The sequence below is a fragment of the Oncorhynchus kisutch genome, linkage group LG13 (assembly GCF_002021735.2).
Source record: "Oncorhynchus kisutch isolate 150728-3 linkage group LG13, Okis_V2, whole genome shotgun sequence".
Taxonomy (NCBI): domain Eukaryota; kingdom Metazoa; phylum Chordata; class Actinopteri; order Salmoniformes; family Salmonidae; genus Oncorhynchus; species Oncorhynchus kisutch.
Window position 1 is genome coordinate 26,575,329 of NC_034186.2, and position 19,746 is coordinate 26,595,074.

General features: G+C 44.6%; 1 protein-coding gene across 1 annotated transcript in view; it reads left to right on the forward strand.

The window, feature by feature from the left end:
* The window catches only part of LOC109902698 (cadherin-2), a 30,919-nt gene extending 13,579 nt beyond the window's left edge, over positions 1-17,340 (forward strand). Inside the window, exons 3-14 of the mRNA XM_020499282.2 lie at positions 5,972-6,266; positions 6,389-6,508; positions 6,821-6,988; positions 7,821-8,002; positions 9,445-9,701; positions 9,849-9,985; positions 10,147-10,268; positions 13,494-13,611; positions 13,890-14,198; positions 14,363-14,573; positions 14,683-15,124; positions 15,277-17,340. Coding sequence (XP_020354871.2) covers positions 5,972-6,266; positions 6,389-6,508; positions 6,821-6,988; positions 7,821-8,002; positions 9,445-9,701; positions 9,849-9,985; positions 10,147-10,268; positions 13,494-13,611; positions 13,890-14,198; positions 14,363-14,573; positions 14,683-15,124; positions 15,277-16,173 — 3,258 coding nt within the window. The 3' untranslated portion in view covers positions 16,174-17,340. The remainder of the gene's footprint in view (positions 1-5,971; positions 6,267-6,388; positions 6,509-6,820; positions 6,989-7,820; positions 8,003-9,444; positions 9,702-9,848; positions 9,986-10,146; positions 10,269-13,493; positions 13,612-13,889; positions 14,199-14,362; positions 14,574-14,682; positions 15,125-15,276) is intronic.
* Positions 17,341-19,746: the final 2,406 nt, after the last annotated feature.

Genomic DNA, 19,746 nt, shown 5'->3' on the forward strand with positions numbered 1-19,746 from the left:
GGACCTAGACTTGGAGCTCCGGTACCGCTTGCTGTGCGGTAGCACGGAGAACAGTCTATGACTAGGGTGGCTGGAGTCTTTGACAATTTTTAGGAACTTCCTCTTGGCCCCAGTGATGTACTGGGCCGTACGCACTACCCTCTGTAGTGCCTTGCCGTCAGAGGCCGAGCAGTTGCCATACCAGACAGTGATGCAACCAGTCAGGATGCTCTCGATGGTACAGCTGTAGAACCTTTTGAGGATCTGAGGACCCATGCCAAATCTTTTCAGTCTCCTGTGGGGGAATAGGTTTTGTCGTGCTCTCTTCATGACTGTCTTGGTGTGCTTGGACCATGATAGTTTGTTGGTGATGTGGACACCAAGGAACTTGAAGCTCTCAACCTGCTCTACTACAGCCCTGTCAATGAGAATGGGGGAGTACTTGTTGTCCTGGCACCACATGGCCAGGTCTCTGACGACCTCCCTATAGGCTGTCTCCTTGTTGTCGGTGATCAGGCCTACCAATGTTGTGTCATCGGCAAACTTAATGAAGGTGTTGGAGTCGTGCCTGGCCGTGCAGTCATGAGTGAACAGGGAGTACAGGAGGGGACTGAGCACGCACCCCTGAGGGGCCCCTAGTGTTGAGGATCAGCGTGGCGGATGTGTTGTTACCTACCCTTACCCTTACCACCTGGGGGCAGCCCGTCAGGAAGTCCAGGATCCAGTTGCAGAGGGAGGTGTTTAGTCCCAGGGTCCATAGCTTATTGATGAGCTTTGAGGGCACTATGGTGTTGAACGCTGAGCTGTAGTCAATGAACAGCATTCTCACATAGATGCTCCTTTTGTCCAGGTGGGAAAGGGCTGTGTGGAGTGCAATAGAGATTACATCATCTGTGGATCTGTTAGGGTGGTATGCAAATTGGAGTAGGTCTAGGATTTCTGGGATAATGGTGTTGATGTGAGCCATGACCAGCCTTTCAAAGCACTTCATGGCTACAGGTGTGAGTGCTACAGGTCGATAGTTATTTAGGCAGGTTATCTTAGTGTTCTTGGGTGAAAGGGACTATGGTGGTCTGCTTAAAACATGTTGGTATTACAGACTTGGACAGGGAGAGGTTGAAAATGTAAGTGAAGACACCTGCCAGTTGGTCAGCACATGCCCGGAGCACACGTCCTGGTAATCCGTCTGGCCCTGCAGCCAATGTTGACCTGTTTAAAGGTCTTACTCACATCTGCTGCGGAGAGCGGGATCACACAGACTTTCGGGAACAGCTGGTGCTCTCATGCATGTGTCAGTGTTATTTGCCTCGAAGCGAGCATAGAAGTAGTTCAGCTTGTCTGGTAGGCTCGTGTCACTGGGCAGCTCTCGGCTGTGCTTCCCTTTGTGGTCTGTAATGGTTTGCAAGCCCTACCACATCCGACGAGCATCAGAGCCGGTGTAGTACGATTCGATCTTTGTCCTGTATTGACGCTTTGCCTGTTTGATGGTTTGTCGGAGGGCATAGTGGGATTTCTTATACGCTTCCGGGTTAGAGTCCCGCTCCTTGATAGCGGCAGCTCTAGCCTTTAGCTCAGTGCGGATGTTGCCTGTAATCCATGGCTTCTGGTTGGGGTATGTATGTACGGTCACTGTGGGGACAACGTCATCAATGCACTTGTTGATGAAGCCAATGACTGATGTGGTGTACTCCTCAATGCCATCGGAGGAATCCTGGAACATATTCCAGTCTGTGCTAGAAAAACAGTCCTGTAGCTTAGCATCTACTTCATCTGACCACTTTTTTATTTATCGAGTCACTGGTGCTTCCTGCTTTAATTTTTGCTTGGAAGCAGGAATCAGGAGGATAGAATTATGGTCAGATTTGCCAAATGGAGGGCGAGGGAGAGCTTTGTATGCGTTTCTGTGTGTGGAGTAAATGTGGTCCAGAGTTGTTTTTCCCTCTGAAAAATACAGACGAAAACTCTCTAGGTAGATAGTGTAGACTACAGCTTATCATGAGATACTCTACCTCAGGTGAGCATAACCTCGAGACATCCTTAGATATCATGCACCAGCTGTTATTTACAAAAATTAATTGTCTGCCGCCCCCTGTCTTACCAGATGCCGCTGTTCTACCCTGCCTGAAACAGCAAATAACCAGCCAGCTGTATGTTGATAATGTCGTCGTTCAGCCACGACTCTGTGGATATTAGTTTTGAATGTCCCGTTGGTAGTTTAATCTTCATCGTAGGTCATCGATTTAATTTTCCAAATATTGCAAGTTTGCTAGCAGAATGGAAGGAAGTGGAGGTTCGATCTCCTACGAATTCTCAGAAGGCAGCCCGCCCTCTGGCCCCTTTTTCTCCAACTCCTCTTCACACAAATAACGGGGATCTAGGCCTGTCCCTGGGAAAGCAGTATGTCATTCATGTCGGGCTCATCAGGCTCTTTAAAGGAAAAAAAGGATTCTGCCAGTCCGTGGTGAGTAATCGCAGTTCTGATGCCCAAAAGTTATTTTCGGTCATAAGAGATGGTAACAGCAACATTATGTGCAAAATAAGTAAAAAAATAAGTTACAAACAACGCAAAGAAACAAACATACATCAATGCCCAGACTCACATACATGATTAGAGTGTATGTTCTACGCTGTTTGAACGACATAGATAGTAAGCATTCAGTGGGATAAGATAAAGTCCATCATGGCAATGAATGAGACATTTTCAGGAAGAGAAAATCAACAAGCAGAATACAGAACATTTAAATGAAAGAGAGTGGGGAGAGTGACAACAGGATAGGGAAAGACAAGTAGCCCTCTGGGAATTCAATCAGAGATCATTTTAAAAAAATAATTCCCCTCCACTCTTTTGTTTTTATGGATTGGATAAGTTTCAACCCCACAGAGAAATATTTTGCCATGGCGACTGATGCACAGCAGGACTGAGCTAGCAATTGGATTGAGAGTAGGGGGGTATGGGTTGGTGAGAGAGAGGGTGGGGGGATGTTTTTTAGGAGAGTGGGATGGAAGAATGACAAAGATGTCTATCGTGGTGATGTGAGGAATACAAATAAAAGCAGATTCAAGGAGGAAGAAGAGGAGGGGGGTGTTGGAGAGAATAAACCCCCTACTCCCTCATCTACCATTTCTTACTGTGTGTTATCATGTGTTTCTTTAATCCCTAACTGCACGCTCAACTACACACATATACACTCTCTTTTTCTTGCTCTCTCTCTAACACACACATCACACACACACACTCACACCCAGAGACACTTGTGTACTACGGCTGTATACACCTGTGGTTTATGAATTACAGTTGACATGTTTACCAATGTGTTTATGCATCCCTTTGGTGTTTTTGTGTAGAAGAAATGCACATCTATGTGATTTAAGTCCCATGGGGCCATAATACTCTTTTGCTCTTGCTCTCTCCAGGCTTATGTGACATAATAACATGAACAATGTTCCTTGCCTGTGGCTTGTCTTGAATTTAATTCTCATGTGATAAATATAACAACCATAGTTTGACCACAAAGCTGTGTCCATATTAATGTAAAAACCTGCAGTATACTGCTCAGTAAATATCAAACAACCCATTCTGTTTATTATAAACTCAGCAAAAAAAGAATGGTCCCTTTTTCAGGACCCTGACTTTCAAAGATAATTCGTAAATGTCCAAATAACTTCACAGATCTTCATTGTAAAGGGTTTACACACTGTTTCCCATGCTTGTTCAATGAACCATACACAATTAATGAACATGCACCTGTGGAGCAGTCGTTAAGACACTAACAGCTTACAGACGGTAGGCAATTAAGGTCACAGTTATGAAAACTTAGGACACTAAAGAGGCCTTTCTACTGACTCTGATAAAAACACCAAAAGAAAGATGCCCAGGGTCCCTGCTCATCTGCATGAACGTGCCTTAGGCATGTTGCAAGGAGGCATGAGGACTGCAGATGTGGCCAGGGCAATAAATTACAATGTCCGTACTGTGAGATGCCTAAGACTGCGCTACAGGGAGACAGGCTGGACAGCTGATCGTCCTCGCAGTGACAGACCACGTGGAACAACATCTGCACAGGATCAGTACATCCGAACATCACACCTGCGGGACAGGTACAGGATGGCAACAACAACTGCCTGAGTTACACCAGCAAAGCACAATCCCTCCATCAGTGCTCAGACTGTCCGCAATAGGCTGAGAGAGGCTGGACTGAGGGCTTGTAGGCCTGTTGTAAGGCAGGTCCTCACCAGACATCACCGGCAACAACATCGCCTATGGGCACAAACCCACCGTCACTGGACCAGACAGGACTAACAAAAAGTGCTCTTCACTGACGAGTCGTGGTTTTGTCTCAACTTGGGTGATGGTCGGATTCGCGTTTATTGTCAAAGGAATGGGGCGGTGTGTCACATCATCATCAGACTAAGCTTGCAATCTCAACGCTGTGCGTTACAGGGAAAACATCCTCCTCCCTCATGTTGTACCCTTCCTGCGGTCTCATCCTGACATGACCCTCCTACGTGACAATGTCACCAGCCATACTGCTCGCTCTGTGCGTGATTTCCTGCAAGACAGGAATGTTAGTGTTCTGCCATGGCCAGCGAAGAGCCCGGATCTCAATCCCATTGAGCACGTCTGGGACCTGTTGGATCGGAGGGTGAGGCTAGGACCATTCCCCCAGAAATGTACGGGAACTTGTAGGTGCCTTGGTGGAAGAGTGGGTTAACATCTCACAGCAAGAACTGGCAAATCTGGTGCAGTCCATGAGGAGGAGATGCACTGCACTACTTAATGCATCTGGTGACCTCACCAGATACTGACTGTTACTGTTGATTTTGACCCCCCCTTTGTTCAGGGACACATTATTCCATTTCTGTTAGTCACATGTCTGTGAAACTTGTTCAGCTTATGTCTCAGTTGTTGAATCTTGTTTTGTTCATACAAATATTTACACATGTTAAGTTTGCTGAAAATAAACGCAGTTGACAGTGAGAGGACATTTCTTTTTTTTGCTGAGTTTAGTTAAAATAAAGGGTTTAAGATAGAGGTTGTGTTGGTCTTTTACGGAGGGTCCGCAGCAGAGCGGAGGAAATTATGTGATATGAATAGTAGATTATGAACATGTGCAGATGTGCCTTAAGGGGAGTGAGATGTTGAGGTTCCTGTTCAGAAAGCCCTGTGTGATGAAGGCTTGAGTAATCCTTGTAGCTTTCTATTTCTGTGTGTCTGGCCTTTTACCCAACCAGCTCCCTGTAAATGTCCCCCTACTGCCATTAAATACTGAACAAGCAAGCACTGTTTACTGCAAAGTAAACAGAGACAGATAGAGATACAGATGAAGAAAGAGAGAGAGAGAAACAGATGGGCAGATGGACTGTCAGAGAGAGAGGCACGTTCCCAGAGAGAGAGAGAGGGTGACAGAAAAACAATGTTAAGGGGAGATACAGAGACAAGCAAACAGATGGATTCAGAGAGGGAAAGGAAACAGACAGATGGACAGAACCTAACAGAACAGAAGACAGAAAGAGTGACACATACAGATGGACACATTGGGCTGTCAGTGTTCTGCATGTGTGAGCAGGACATTTGGGGCCACTGTCCACAGTCATGTACTTTCACCCCCTAACAATCCCAGTGGCCTGCTTGGTCCAATGAGTTAATTAGCGGTACGCATCAGTACTCATTCAGCTCCCCTCTGTCCCTTTCACACCTGGTGCCATTCAATTCACACTCACTGAATACCACATCTGGAGCTTGATTCAATCGCTCATTTCACAATCACATGTTTTTGTTTAGGTTGATGATAAATGGCGCTGATGAGGAATGCATTGTCTGTGTCAGTGGTGGCTCAGACACAATATATCAAAAGCATCAGTTAAACTATAAACTCTGGCGTTTTAGAGAATAGGGCAGAGAGAACAAAAGTCGCTCATTAAGCAAGGCTCAAAGCAGAATGGCTAGATTACTGTTATGACTTTATTTTCTGTCCATACCCATCTCCTCCAGCTGCACACAGACATGGACAGGGGCGATGGGCGTACTAAGTACATATTAGAAGGAGAGGGGGTGGGGTCTGTGTTTGTCATCGACGGGAACACAGGAAACATCCACGTCACCAAGTCCCTGGACCGAGAGGACAAGGACCAGTACCGCCTGATTGCTACAGCAACCAACCGCCAGACAGGCCACGCCCTCGAACCCTCGTCCACGTTCATCATCAGAGTTCAGGATATCAACGACAACCCACCTGTCTTCCAGAATGAGCCCTACACCGCCACTGTGCCCGAGATGGCCAATATAGGTACTACATGTGACTGACAGGTCTCCGGTCCTGATCTGTGGTTTACATTACAGTCTGGTCAGGCTATCTCAAGGGCTTATTAGTCATTCCTGAAGTCTCACCACTCCATCTCTCTCTAACAGGTACATCCATAATCCAGGTGACAGCCACGGATGCAGATGACCCTACGTATGGTAACAGTGCCAGGCTGGTGTATGCTGTGACCCAGGGCCAGCAGTATTTCTCTGTGGATCCTCAGACAGGTCTGATAGGCCTATAATACACACTCCTATCAAGCTATGTGTTATATGCCATTTGATAGCCATGATGATGATCAGACTACAGTATGCCCATGTGATCTGTAAAGATACAACATTGTGCACTTCTGTTTGCCTGTATGTACAGCCATAGACAGTCTACAGGTATTCTATGTACATAAAAGCTTGTGACATAGCGATATGTGATATTAAAGCAGATAACTCATCCTGGTACAGTCTGCTTGTCCCTTTAGCTGTCCATGTCATTGTAATGGGGTAATTTACTGTCCTATGTCCTCTCCTTTTCCTCTCTGCCAGGTGTCCTACGTACTGCTGTAACTGACATGGACAGGGAGAGTCAGGACACCTATCTGGTAGTACTTGAGGCCAAAGACATGGGGGGGCACCTGGGGGGGATGTCAGGGACGACCACAGTCACTGTGAGGCTGAGTGATGTCAACGACAACCCCCCTCACTTCAGAAAGAGTGAGCAACATTACTGTTACTGTTTTGTTATTGGCATTTGTCATGTATTACCGCCTAGTAATGCTCCATTTGTGTGTGTGTGTGATTAGTGATGAAATGCCTTGTACTGTGGCACTTGTGAAGGTGCACTGATCTCTCTGCTGCTATGTGCACCTTTAGGGTGTCCTCTGCCAGGGTTGTCACACAGCAGCTGTGAGAAGAGACTACTGTGCTAATAGTTGATTTTGATTTCATTTTAGGCAGTGTTGCTTGATATGTGCATGTGGCGCTTCCTTCATCATTGAATACATTCCATGAATGAGCTGCTTACCTTTTCATCATCATCACCATCGTATTCATCATCATTATTATTATCATTGTCATCAATCTGAATGAATAACATCTTGAGATTGCTCTATTAGGGTCCTCAACAGCACTAAGCTAGCTCTTCATGAAAAACAGTGAGAGATAATGTCAGTCTTTTCTTATCCAAGAGCTTCCACATTCTATTCTATTAATATTTCATCTAAAGTTCAGTCGTTTCTGCTCCAATAGACAATAGAATCACTGCCAAATATAATGCTCTGAGACACAATACATTCCTCTATACTGTGTCCCTATTTTTCTGACTTTCCCTCTCCTACTCTCCTGCTGTCCATCTACTCTCCCTCCACTTATCATTACTGTAAACATTTTCCCTGAGGACTACTGGATGACTACTCTATCATTTTATGGTCTAAATGGTATGTTTAGTTAGTCATGCCAGTCACTCATCTGTGTGGTCTCGCTCTCTCTCTTTCTCTCTCTTTCTCTCTCGCTCTTTCTTTCTCTCTCTCTGTCTGTTTGTCTGTAGGTGCCTGGTCGTTCTCTATCTCTGAGCTGGCAGCACCAGGGGTGGAGGTGGGTCGCCTCTCAGCAACAGATGCTGATCTGGGAGATAATGCCATGCTGGAATATACCATCCTGGATGGAGAGGAGGGAGACACATTTAACATCACCGGAAGAGACCAAGAAGCTGTCATTGTACTAAACAAGGTGAGAAATAAATAATGGAGACCAGATTTATACTGCATTTAGCTCTTAATCAGACTCAAGTCAAAAACATCCACAATGGTGTAAAATGAGGGGCTAAACTAAGCATAGCTCCTCCATGGCACTCTTACCAGGAAGTTCATTCAGTGAAAAACATTTAAAACAGCAGGACAGTGTTGCCTGCAGAGACTTCAGTCAGTCATAATCAGGCCTGGTAATAGGATGCTTTGAATAAATATTTGGTCTGGAAACAGTAAAAAAATTAAAATAATTGTGGATCCTCAGACAGGTCTGATAGGCCTATAATACACACTCCTATCAAGCTACGTGTTATATGCCATTTGATAGCCATGATGATGAACAGACAGTATACCCATGTGATCTGTAAAAAAAATATATCAATATTTTTTACCCCAATTTCGTGGTATCCAATTGTTTAGCGGCTGCTGTCTTGTCTCATCGCTACATCTCCCGTATGGGCTCGGGAGAGACGAAGGTTGAAAGTCCGATACACAACCCAACCAAGCCACCAGAGCCTGGGCGCGAACCCAGAGTCTGTGGTGGCACCACTGCGCCACCCGGGAGGCCCTGGAAACAGTCATTTAACAGTTTTCCCTTGCAATCCTGTTGTGTGGTTGCACGAGTCCTGCAAATTTAAAGACATCCTCCGGAACATTGGTGACTACTAAGTATTTTTTAAACCTCCCACTTTTGACCACGAAAATCCCTAATTTGAAGGCAACTGTTTTTCTGGACGCTGCTCCATTTTCCCCCGCATGGGCCAGACCCCAAGCAATTCGAGTTCAACCAATGAGCTTCAGCCCCTCGCCATATGAGTGACAGCTAGCAAGATGCACATGATGCACAAAGAGCAGAGCGTGAGAGAAAATATGTGATGTACTACGCAATTTTTGGGGGACATATTTTGTCTCGAGTGCTTTCTAACCTACTGGCTAAAAAGTGTACAAGAGTTCCAGAGAATGCCTTTAATTATCTCAAACAAAACATTGTCTCACTGTGGATAACTTGAAAATAAGTAATAGACAAAAAAGGAGATTCAAATACAATGAAATTTATGCACAACTAATTCATAAATGAAAGATTCCGACTAGCAGTTGAATTTAAATCACAAACCGGAAAATAAGCTGTGAGCCTGTGTATTCTTCAGTGTGGTGTTGAGTACATGGGGCATCTCAAGCTCCATTTAACAAAGTTTGTGTGACAAGCGTGAGAGTATGAGATAGGATGAGGTGATGATGAGTGAATGTGGGAGCGAAATAATTATGGAACAAGGGTAGGAAAACGGTACGATGAAAAGAGGGGAAGAAAGAGTGTCCGAGTTAGGGAGGGTGATAGAGAGGAAGCAAAGGAGACAGATAAATAATAGACAAAAATGGTTATAGAAAAGTATAGTAAAACATAATTGGCTGTATTTCTCTCCTCAGTTGCTGGACTATGAGAGTCGCAGTTCATTCTCATTCTCAGTGGAAGTTGTGAACCCCATGGTGGATGCACGGTTTCTACGGAAGGGTCCCTTTAAGGACTGTGCGACCGTATGGGTCATGGTCCTCAACGCAGACGAGCCCCCCCGCTTCTCCCGATCCCGTTACCGTCTGGATGTGTCTGAGAACTGTCCTCCTGTCTGCAGCGTGGGCCGAGTATCTGCTGTTGACCCAGACACAGGACAAAGCACAAACATCAGGTAGGCTACACTCACTTAGTCAGCCCGTCAGTCTGTCTGTCCGTCCGTCCGTAAGTCCGTCCATCTGTCTGTGTGTCTGTCACTCACTCACATTTTCTTTACTCAAACTATTCTCTCTCCGCCTCCCCGCCCCCGTCTCTCTCTCAGGTACTCCATTGATCCCCAGTCTGACCTGGAGGCTCTGTTCCGTATTACTTCTGACAGCGGCCTTATCACCACGGTGATGGAGTTGGACCGGGAGCGTGAGCAATGGCATAATATCACTGTCATCGCCACACAGAGAGGTATGAGATTCAAGTCCTTTCAGGCCCAGCTACCCACAGACAATACCTTCACTCTGGCTTAGTACAGATTCATGTTCTCCCTCATATCACTCATTGTAGCCCTGGTGATAGCTGTGATGAAGTTGAAGTTAAACTCACTAGGCACTCCTTTCCTTTTCTAGACAATCCAAACCTTGTGACCAGGGTTGTGGTTGCCATAGAGACACTGGACCAGAATGATAATGCACCAGAGTTGGACAGACAGTACACAACATCTGTGTGTGACTCCAGTACCCCTGGACAGGTCAGTGCTGCTAACACTTACCCATGTAACTTTGACACTCCACTTTATCAGTCTGTCTATCTATAGCCCTGCATGCTGAAAACCTTAATGCTAATTTCTGATTACAACCTTCAGTACAATTATTTGTAGAAGTCTTTGAAGATTTCCTATTCCTTTTATTCCGTCTCCTTTTGACTCAAGAGCAATTGATGTCAGATCACTGTTTCTGTTTTTCTTCTTCACCTTATTGGTGTAATGAGTCCTGTTTCTCCAGAGTTCTTTTTCTCCATTGCTCTTGGCTGAGTTATTATTATCAAATGTTTATCCAATGCCATTGGACACCAGCTGGCTGGTGTGTTTACGGACATATTCAATCAATCCTTATCCCAGTCTGCTGTTCCCACATGCTTCAAGAGGACCACCATTGTTCCTGTTCACAAGAAAGCTAAGGTAACTGAGCTCAATGACTACCGCCCCGTAGAACTCACTTCTGTCATCATGAAGTGCTTTGAGACGTACTTTGAGACGGCAACTGCTCCACCTATAACCGTAAGGCTCTCCAGAGCGTAGTGAGGTTTGCACAACGCATCACCGGGGGCAAAATACCTGCCCTCCAGGACACATACACCAACCGACTAGTCAAGGACCATATCACCTCCACCCTACCTGACACCCTAGACCCACTCCAATTTGCTTACTGCCCCAATTGGTCCACAAATGACACAATCACTCTGCACACTGCCCTAACCAATCTGGACAAGAGGAATACCTATGTAAGAATGCTGTTCATCGATTACAGCTCAGCATTTAACACAATAGTACCCTCCAAACTCGTCATTAAGCTCGAGACCCTGGGTTTCGACCCCGCTCTGTGCAACTGGGTCCTGGACTTCCTGACAGGCCGCCCCCAGGTGGTGAGGGTAGGTAACAACATCTCCACCCCGCTGATCCTCAACACTGGGGCCCCACAAGGGTGCGTCCTCAGCCCTCTCCTGTACTCCCTGTTCACCCACGACTGCGTGGCCATGCACATCAAGTTTGCAGACGACACTACAGTGGTAGGCTTGATTACCAACAACGACGAGACAGCATACAGGGAGGAGGTGCGGGCCCTCGGAGTGTGGTGTCAGGAAAATAACCTCACACTCAATGTCAACAAAACAACAGAGATGATCGTGGACTTCAGGAAACATCAGAGGGAGCAGCCCCCTATCCACATTCACCGCCTGGTACAGCAACTGCTCCGCCCATAACCGTAAGGCTCTCCAGAGGGTAGTGAGGTCTGCACAACGCATCACCAGGGGAAAACTATCTGCCCTCCAGGACACCTACACCAACCGATGTCACAGGAATGCCAAAAAGATCAATACGGACAACAACCACCCGAGCCACTGCCTGTTCACTCCGCTATCATCCAGAAGGCGAGGTCAGTACAGGTGCATCAAAGCGGGGACCGAGAGACTGAAAAATAGCTTCTATCTCAAGGCCATCAGACTGTTAAACAGCCATCATTAACATTGAGTGGCTGCTGGCAACACACTGACTCAACTCCAGCCACTTTAATAATGGAAATATTTATGTAATAAATGTATCACTAACCACTTTAAACAATAGCACTTTATATATTGTTTACATACCCTACATTACTCATCTCATATGTATATATTGTACTCTGTACCATCTACTGCATCTTGCCTGTGCCGTTCGGCCATCACTCATTCATTTATTTTTATGTACATACTCTTATTCATTCTTTTACACTTGTGTGTATAAGGAGGTTGTTGTGAAATTGTTAGGTTAGATTACTTGTTAGATTTTACTGCATGGTCGGAACTAGAAGCACAAGCATTTTGCTACACTCGCATTAACATCTGCTAACCATGTGTATGTGACAAATAAAATTTGATTTGATTTGGAGTTATGTGGCTGTAACCAGGTTTCCATCCAACCTTTTTTTATGCGATTAAAGTACATCAGATAAAAAATGTAATGATGGAAATTTGTAAGTAAAATGTCCGGTCTGGAGCGTGAAGTCACGAGCTCTGTTGGACGGCTACTGCGTAGCAACTGTTCATATTATACCTCAGTAGTAGCAACCTAGCGGTGCCAAAAGCCCTGGTCTGACCTAGAAAGCCTATGTAAATTACGATCATCAGAACGGCCAAACACCCCCAAAAATTGACCCCCATTTTGGGATCTAAAATGGGCTTTTTATGATCAAATTCGATCCCCACGGTGAATTATTTTCAAGTTCGCTACAAATCGAGATTAAATAGAGATCCATTCTGACTACTAAATTTGTTGTCTCGCAGGACTACATGCTGACCCATAGGCTACAATGAGGTTCCCAGTTAACTCTCTCAGGCAGGATGAAGACAATTACATCAACATTGATCCTGTGCTAGTTACGGTCACTTTCACCATGATTTTATGGTGCCATTCAAACCCATTCAGCAATATCAAAGATTTTTACAACTAACCCAAGATAGACCACAGCCTGTCGTTTCCCATGGGAGCAAATTAATCATAGTGGGCAAAACAAGCAAGGAGGTGGGCCAAGCCAAGCACGAGCTAGCGAGATCCTTTTGGAATGTTCTAGCATGTATTTGAATATTTCCATTAGGAAACGCCTACTCTATGAAGTGAGCGTGTGCAATAACTAAATTCGCCCTTGCACTCCTACTAAACAATAAAACATATTGAAACTTTGGCAAAGGGTAAAGTTTACCAAACTTAGCCCACTACAGATTATAGTTTTCAGGAAAAGAAAACTGTATTGAGATCAAATGTTTCATTGATGAGAGAATTAGCAGAATGACAGCCAAAATCCATCTCTCTCCATCTTCTCCCACTTCCGGCCACTGGGCCATTTGTTGGTGGGGGAAAATGTCAACAGGAGGCTTCAGATTTATACATCTGTTGAAACATCTAGCTTATTGTTCTGTGGCAATATGGCGTTCTTCAAATTCAAATACTTCCGTCTTCATACGCCATCGAGAGTTTTCCAAAGGAATACATGGATGACGTCAGCGCTATCACCATCTACTGGCTTTAATGTCAATGCTTCATGCACAGAATTTTATCCACAACAAGTCAATTTGATGGAATCACATCTCTGGTGGGAAAATGTACATATATTATTTATGCAGATTTTTGAATATTCGTATGAAAATCTGTCGCCAATTGGATGGAAACCTAGCTTGTGAGGTCCAATAGAAGTTCTCCTCTCTCTGCTCTGTCTCGCAGGTTGTTCAGGTGGTGAGGGCAGTGGATAGGGACCAGGGAGGACAGGGTGTCACCATCCACTTCAGCATCCCTCCAGAGTCCAGCTCTGCTCTAAACCTCACCATCAGGGAGAGTGGAGGTGAATTCTAGCTATGTTCAACCTCTATGTCAAGCTGTCACCCTCCTCAAACCCCTTATGTCAAATCAGAAATTCTGCAACTGGATTATCATTGACAATATGCTTATTTTTATTTTACATGCTTGATGACAGTGCGCCTGCATCTTACAGTAACGATATAGGCCTGTTGAAGTTAACTGAAATTCATATTTTGACGTATAACTGGAGAATGGCATTCATGTACAAGTGACCTGATGACTGACTTGAGTTTCTGGTGTTATTGTCTTATTCAATCCCAGGTGCCACAGCCAGCCTTGTTCTCCAGTCGGCACTGCAGCCCCTCCCTGACTTCTCCTTCTCCCTCCTCACCCTGTACGTGCCCATTGTGCTGCGGGATGGGGCGTCAGGCCTCACCAACACCGGGACGGTCACCGTGAACGTATGTCCCTGTCTGAGAGGGGGCATGCGGGCCGAGGAGCAGGGGAGACAGAGGGACAGGGGCTGGGAGAGACAGACGGTATGTCTGCCCCGGCCCTCAACCTCTCCATCACTGATCTTCAGTATGGTCACCCTGCTGGCCCTTCTGGCCTGTGTCACTACACTGCTAGGTAAGACTTGAGGTCTACTGTCTGATGTATAGTACACATGCCTGTTTCTACTGTTCTCAGTATACTGCCTGTGTCTGTCTGTCTGAAGATCAGTATCCCGTGAAATGGACTGCAGTGTCAGTGTGTGGTATTTACGATAATGTGCCTCTCTCTCTCTCCCCCAGTGGTGTGTGCTCTGTCTCTGTCTCTGCGGCATCAGAAGCAAGACTCCCACTCCCCATTTGAGGAGGAGGATGTGAGGGAGAACATCATTACCTACGATGACGAAGGGGGAGGGGAGGCAGACACTGCTGCTTTTGACATCACCGCGCTCCAGAGCATGCACAGAGTAGACAGCATGCACAGAGTAGAGAGCATGCAGGACAGCAGGAACATGTGAGCTGTGACGTCTGTTTGTGGCCGTGTGTGTGTGAGCATGCGTGAGGGAGTGTGGGTGTGCACGTGTCTCTGTGTTGCTCTGCCTTATGCTCTTGTCTTCCCCCAGATGGTATACCCAGCAGAATCAGGCCAGGGACATGATGTACAGCTGGAGCCGGACCCCACACTCTACTGCGGACCCACAGCGTCCAGGCTCAGCCCCTGTGTACGGACGCCTCTGCTACAGCATTCACACCCTGCCTGTCCTCAGAGACTGTCACAAGGAGCCAACACCGTTCCAGTCAGGTCTGCAGCTGGCCAAACCGATGGGAACCTATGGGCTTCCTGGCAACCACATGGATAATAACTCCCTAGTCATCCAGAACCAGGGCACCTTTGATCTACTGGAGCCTGAGGCGATTCATCTCAACTCTGCTGAGCCATGGTTCCCCAGCAGAGATGGACCAGAGATCTGGGTGGCTAACAGCAGACCCACAGAAAAAGAGGAAGGCAGGGAGACCAACACTGACACCCAGCAGCAGCTGCATCCAGAGCAGGGCCCAATCAGAGTCAGATATTAGCTTTCATATATAATGGATGTAACAATGTTGTTAATATCAACCTCAGCTGTCTCAATATTATTTTTGTAAATCTCTCAGGCTATTTTTCATTTTAAAGTATTTGATAATCGTTATAAAAGTATTGTGTATTTCCTCCCCAGACACAGCCTGAGTCTGTACTGACAGATGAAGCACTGGTTCTGACCTATTCTGTCCGAAATGGCTCATCATCTCAGAGTCACAGCAGCAGCATCTCTTCATCAGAGCAGCAGGAGAACAATCCAGACCTCATTCCCTCCCACACTACCACCACCACCGGAGCTTCTAGCTCTGCAGTAGAAGACACAGACACAGATTCCTCTTCTCTCCCCAGCTCAGAGAAGAATGAAGACGCTGTTGGTGTTAGCCAGATAAATACTAATCACATCCACACTAATCTACTGGGGGACTCAACATACAGCATTGTGGGTTCACTAAACCAGGGCAGTGGAGGGATACCTGTGACCGGGACTACTTTGTATCCAGGCAGTGCAGAATTCCTGAACATGTATGCGCTGAGTAGGAGGGACCTGACCCCACAGCTACTACCCCTCTCTGGAGGCATGCTTGGATACGGCAGGGGGTGGGGTTGTGAGCAGGGACTGGTGGCTGACATGGCAGGGGGTGGGGCTAACTGTAACTCCTCCCTGCCTGTGAGGATGGAGGATTTCCTGAAGCACCGTCTGAACCAGGTGACCTTAGACCTATCCCAGCCACCCTACGACTCACTGCAGACCTACGAGTTTGAGGGGGGGGACTCCCGAGCGGGGTCGCTGAGCTCACTGGAGAACGAGGGAGAGAGAGAGGAGAGGGTGAGGGAAACAGTAGACAAGTTGGACCAGAAGTTCCAAAGGCTGGTGAAGATAATCAAAGAGAGAGAACAAGAAAAGGAGTGTGACAGAAGGTCTGTGGAGGAGGAGACACTGGTAGGAGATAGAAGCCAAGGTTTGGTTGTCAATGACACAAGCAAAACAGAGAGTGTGGGTGAAGAAAAAGAGGTCTCAAGGTGGGATTTTTAGAGAACCTGCGAATCAAAGACACCGAGTAGCAGTTTGGAAAGGAGAGAGAAACACTCCAACGGATTCAATTTAAAAGCTATACGAGGGTGTTATGCACAACTTCAGAGAGAAAGTTCTGTTCTGTTCAATGACTAAACTTCCTGCTCATTGGCAATGCAGCACAGCCGAGACATGCCAGAGGATCCATTCAACACACCTCATGAACTCACCCTTCTGTGTTTATTAAAGAGCATATAAAATCCGTCACTTTTAGACTTCTCTTGTAACTGATATGAATAATTCAGTTAGCTAAAGTTATGAAAAATTAACTTTCTAAAATATTGATTCCCAGCCCTGAAAGCCGCATTGTTGGAAAATAGGCCTCATGAAAAATGTAATGGAATTGTGATATTTAATATAGATAGTTTAATAGGGGCACTCTCACTCAGAACACTGTGTTCCCAAATGCATCATTTAAGCTGAATTGAACCAAATTAAAAAGCACACTTTACATGGAGTTAATATAAATATATAGGCATGACTGAAGAATCTGTCCACATTACATCCAGTCAAATGGAAGCTGTTCTGATGATAACATCTTAGTAGACACACTGTAGTATACAGGTGCTATGTTGCTTCACAATCAGGAGGGAGCTCCTCTGAATTGAATTGTGTAGCCAACAAGCTATGTATTGTGTAACTCCCAGTAATTATAATCACAGTAGTAAATTCTATGAAACACTATGCAATTTGCACACATACCTGAGATAATATGTCCTTGAAGGAGCCTTGTAAAAAGTGTAATGTTTCCTACTATAGCGACATGATTATGTGCATTTTGTAAATATCAACTTCTGCAATGTGGTGATTATTCAGTGGAGGATTTCACACAAACCAAGAAAGCGTCCCTTTATGAGTAACACTGTCATTATTTCACTCACTGAATACAAGAAATGACACCCATAATTTGAAGTGATTAAATGGTTGGTGTTGAATATGTCTCGTGACATGTTATTTCCCCCAGATAGTTCAGATATAACATTTTGGGCAATATAAACCTATTCATTGATTTTAGGGCTGTAGTGATATTCTGGTCTGCTTTCATATTTGCAACCCTTCCTACTACACAAGCTGGCTCTTTCTTTAAACCTGAGATGGAACTGGGAAAACATACACACGCAATCTTACTGTTGACTATACTATGAATAATTTAACTGAAGAATGATTCATATGACCACCAATCAATATTTCCCACCAAAAGATCAAGATGGTCTGATTTGCAAACAATATGGCTCATTTCTACTACTACTGCAAAAAACTCATCGCTTTTAGAATGAGCTATTAAAATGATAACAATGTTACTTTCGATTACTATGTGACGACTACATTTAGCATAGACCAGGAGCCTTGGTCAAACTGACATTTGTTTGTTCCACCAGGCCTCTATGTGATCACCAAGGGGAATTAAATCTCAATCAACCAACCATCTTAATGAGAATTAGATTTGTACTTGATACATTTGACAAAAAAATCCTTAGTTCTTTGGGTAGAAAAATTAGGTGTGGAGATTGTCCTGGGGCTTCTAGGAAGAATAGGCAATGAGAAAGAGGAGTAAATTAAAACTATGAATGAATAGTCTAAGGCTAAATTAGAGAAAATAACAGTGCATAAATTATAGAACATGCGAGTTGAGTATTGAACATTAATATCAAAACTAATGACAAATAGAATACATAATGATGATGGGGCGGCAGGGTAGCCTAGTGGTTAGAGCGTTGTACTAGTAACCGGAAGGTTGCAAGTTCAAACCCCCAAGCTGACAAGGTACAGTTGTCAGTTGATATGGAATAGAGAATAAATTAATATGGCAATAAGACAAAATGAAGCCAGCTATATTCATAAAAAAAAATACTTTTATATATAATTTTTTTATATATTTTCTCTGCAACAGTAATAATAAGTGTAATAGAATTGGTCAAATTAAAAAACTGAGAACGTTATTTCATGTACCTTGAATTCCAATTCAATACATGTATAACATATTGATTGCATGGCTCTGCCCACCCTTGAAGTATCGTTGATTATACACATAAAAAGTCATGAAGAAAACATTCGTCCATCTTCTCAAACATTGCTCTCATCTTGCAGTAACACTGAATGAAGTGAAGTAATGAGGTTTGAGATCACAGCCTGGAGTTTAAAAAAATTCTGTATGAATCAGGTTTGTGGCAGTACAACAATGTCCCAAGAGGTAAAGTATACAGTGGCTTGCAAAAGTATTCACACCCCGTAGCATTTTTTTCCTATTTTGTTGCCTTACAATCTGGAATTAAAATGGATTTTTGGGGGGTTTGAATCATTTGATTTACACAACATGCCTACCACTTTGAAGATGCTAAATATTTTTTTTTGTGAAACAAACAAGAAATAAGACAAAACATTTTTTGCCTTGAGCGTGCATACCTATTCATCCCCGCAAACTCAATACTTTGTAGAGACACCTTTTGCAGCAATCATAGCTGCAAGTCTCTTGGGGTATGTCTCTATAAGCTTGGCACATCTAGCCACTGGGATGTGTCCATTCTTCAAGGCAAAACTGCTCCAGCTCCATCAAGTTAGATGGGTTCCGCTGGTGTAGAGCAATCTTCAAATCAAAATCAAATCAAATGTATTTGTCACATACACATGGTTAGCAGATGTTAATGTGAGTGTAGTGAAATGCTTGTGCTTCTAGTTCCGACAATGCAGTAATAACCAACGAGTAATCTAACCTAACAATTCCAAAACTACTACCTTATACACACAAGTGTAAAGGGATAAAGAATCTTCAAATCAAATCAAATTTTATTTGTCACATGCACATGGTTAGCAGATGTTAATGCGAGTGCAGCGAAATGCTTGTGCTTCTAGTTCCGACAATGCAGTAATAACCAACAAGTAATCTAACAATTCCAAAACTACTGTCTTATACACACAAGTGTAAGAGGATAAAGAATATGTACATAAAGATATGTGAATGAGTGATGGTACAGAGCGGCATAGGCAAGATGCAGTAGATGGTATCGAGTACAGTATATACATATGAGATGAGTATGTAAACAAAGTGGCATAGTTAAAGTGGCTAGTGATACATGTATTACATAAAGATGCAGTAGATGATATAGAGTACAGTATATACATATACATATGACATAAATAATGTAGGTTATGTAAACATTATATTAAGTAGCATTGTTTAAAGTGGCTAGTGATATATTTTACATCATTTCCCATCAATTCCCATTATTAAAGTGGCTGGAGTTGAGTCTGTGTGTTGGCAGCAGCCACTCAATGTTAGTGGTGGCCGTTTAACAGTCTGATGGCCGTGAGATAGAAGCTGTTTTTCAGTCTCTCGGTCCCAGCTTTGATGCACCTGTACTGACCTCGCCTTCTGGATGATAGTGGGGTGAACAGGCAGTGGCTCGGGTGGTTGTTGTCTTTGATGATCTTTATGGCCTTCCTGTAACATCGGGTGGTGTAGGTGTCCTGGAGGGCAGGTAGTTTGCCCCCGGTGATGCGTTGTGCAGACCTCACTACCCTCTGGAGAGCCTTACG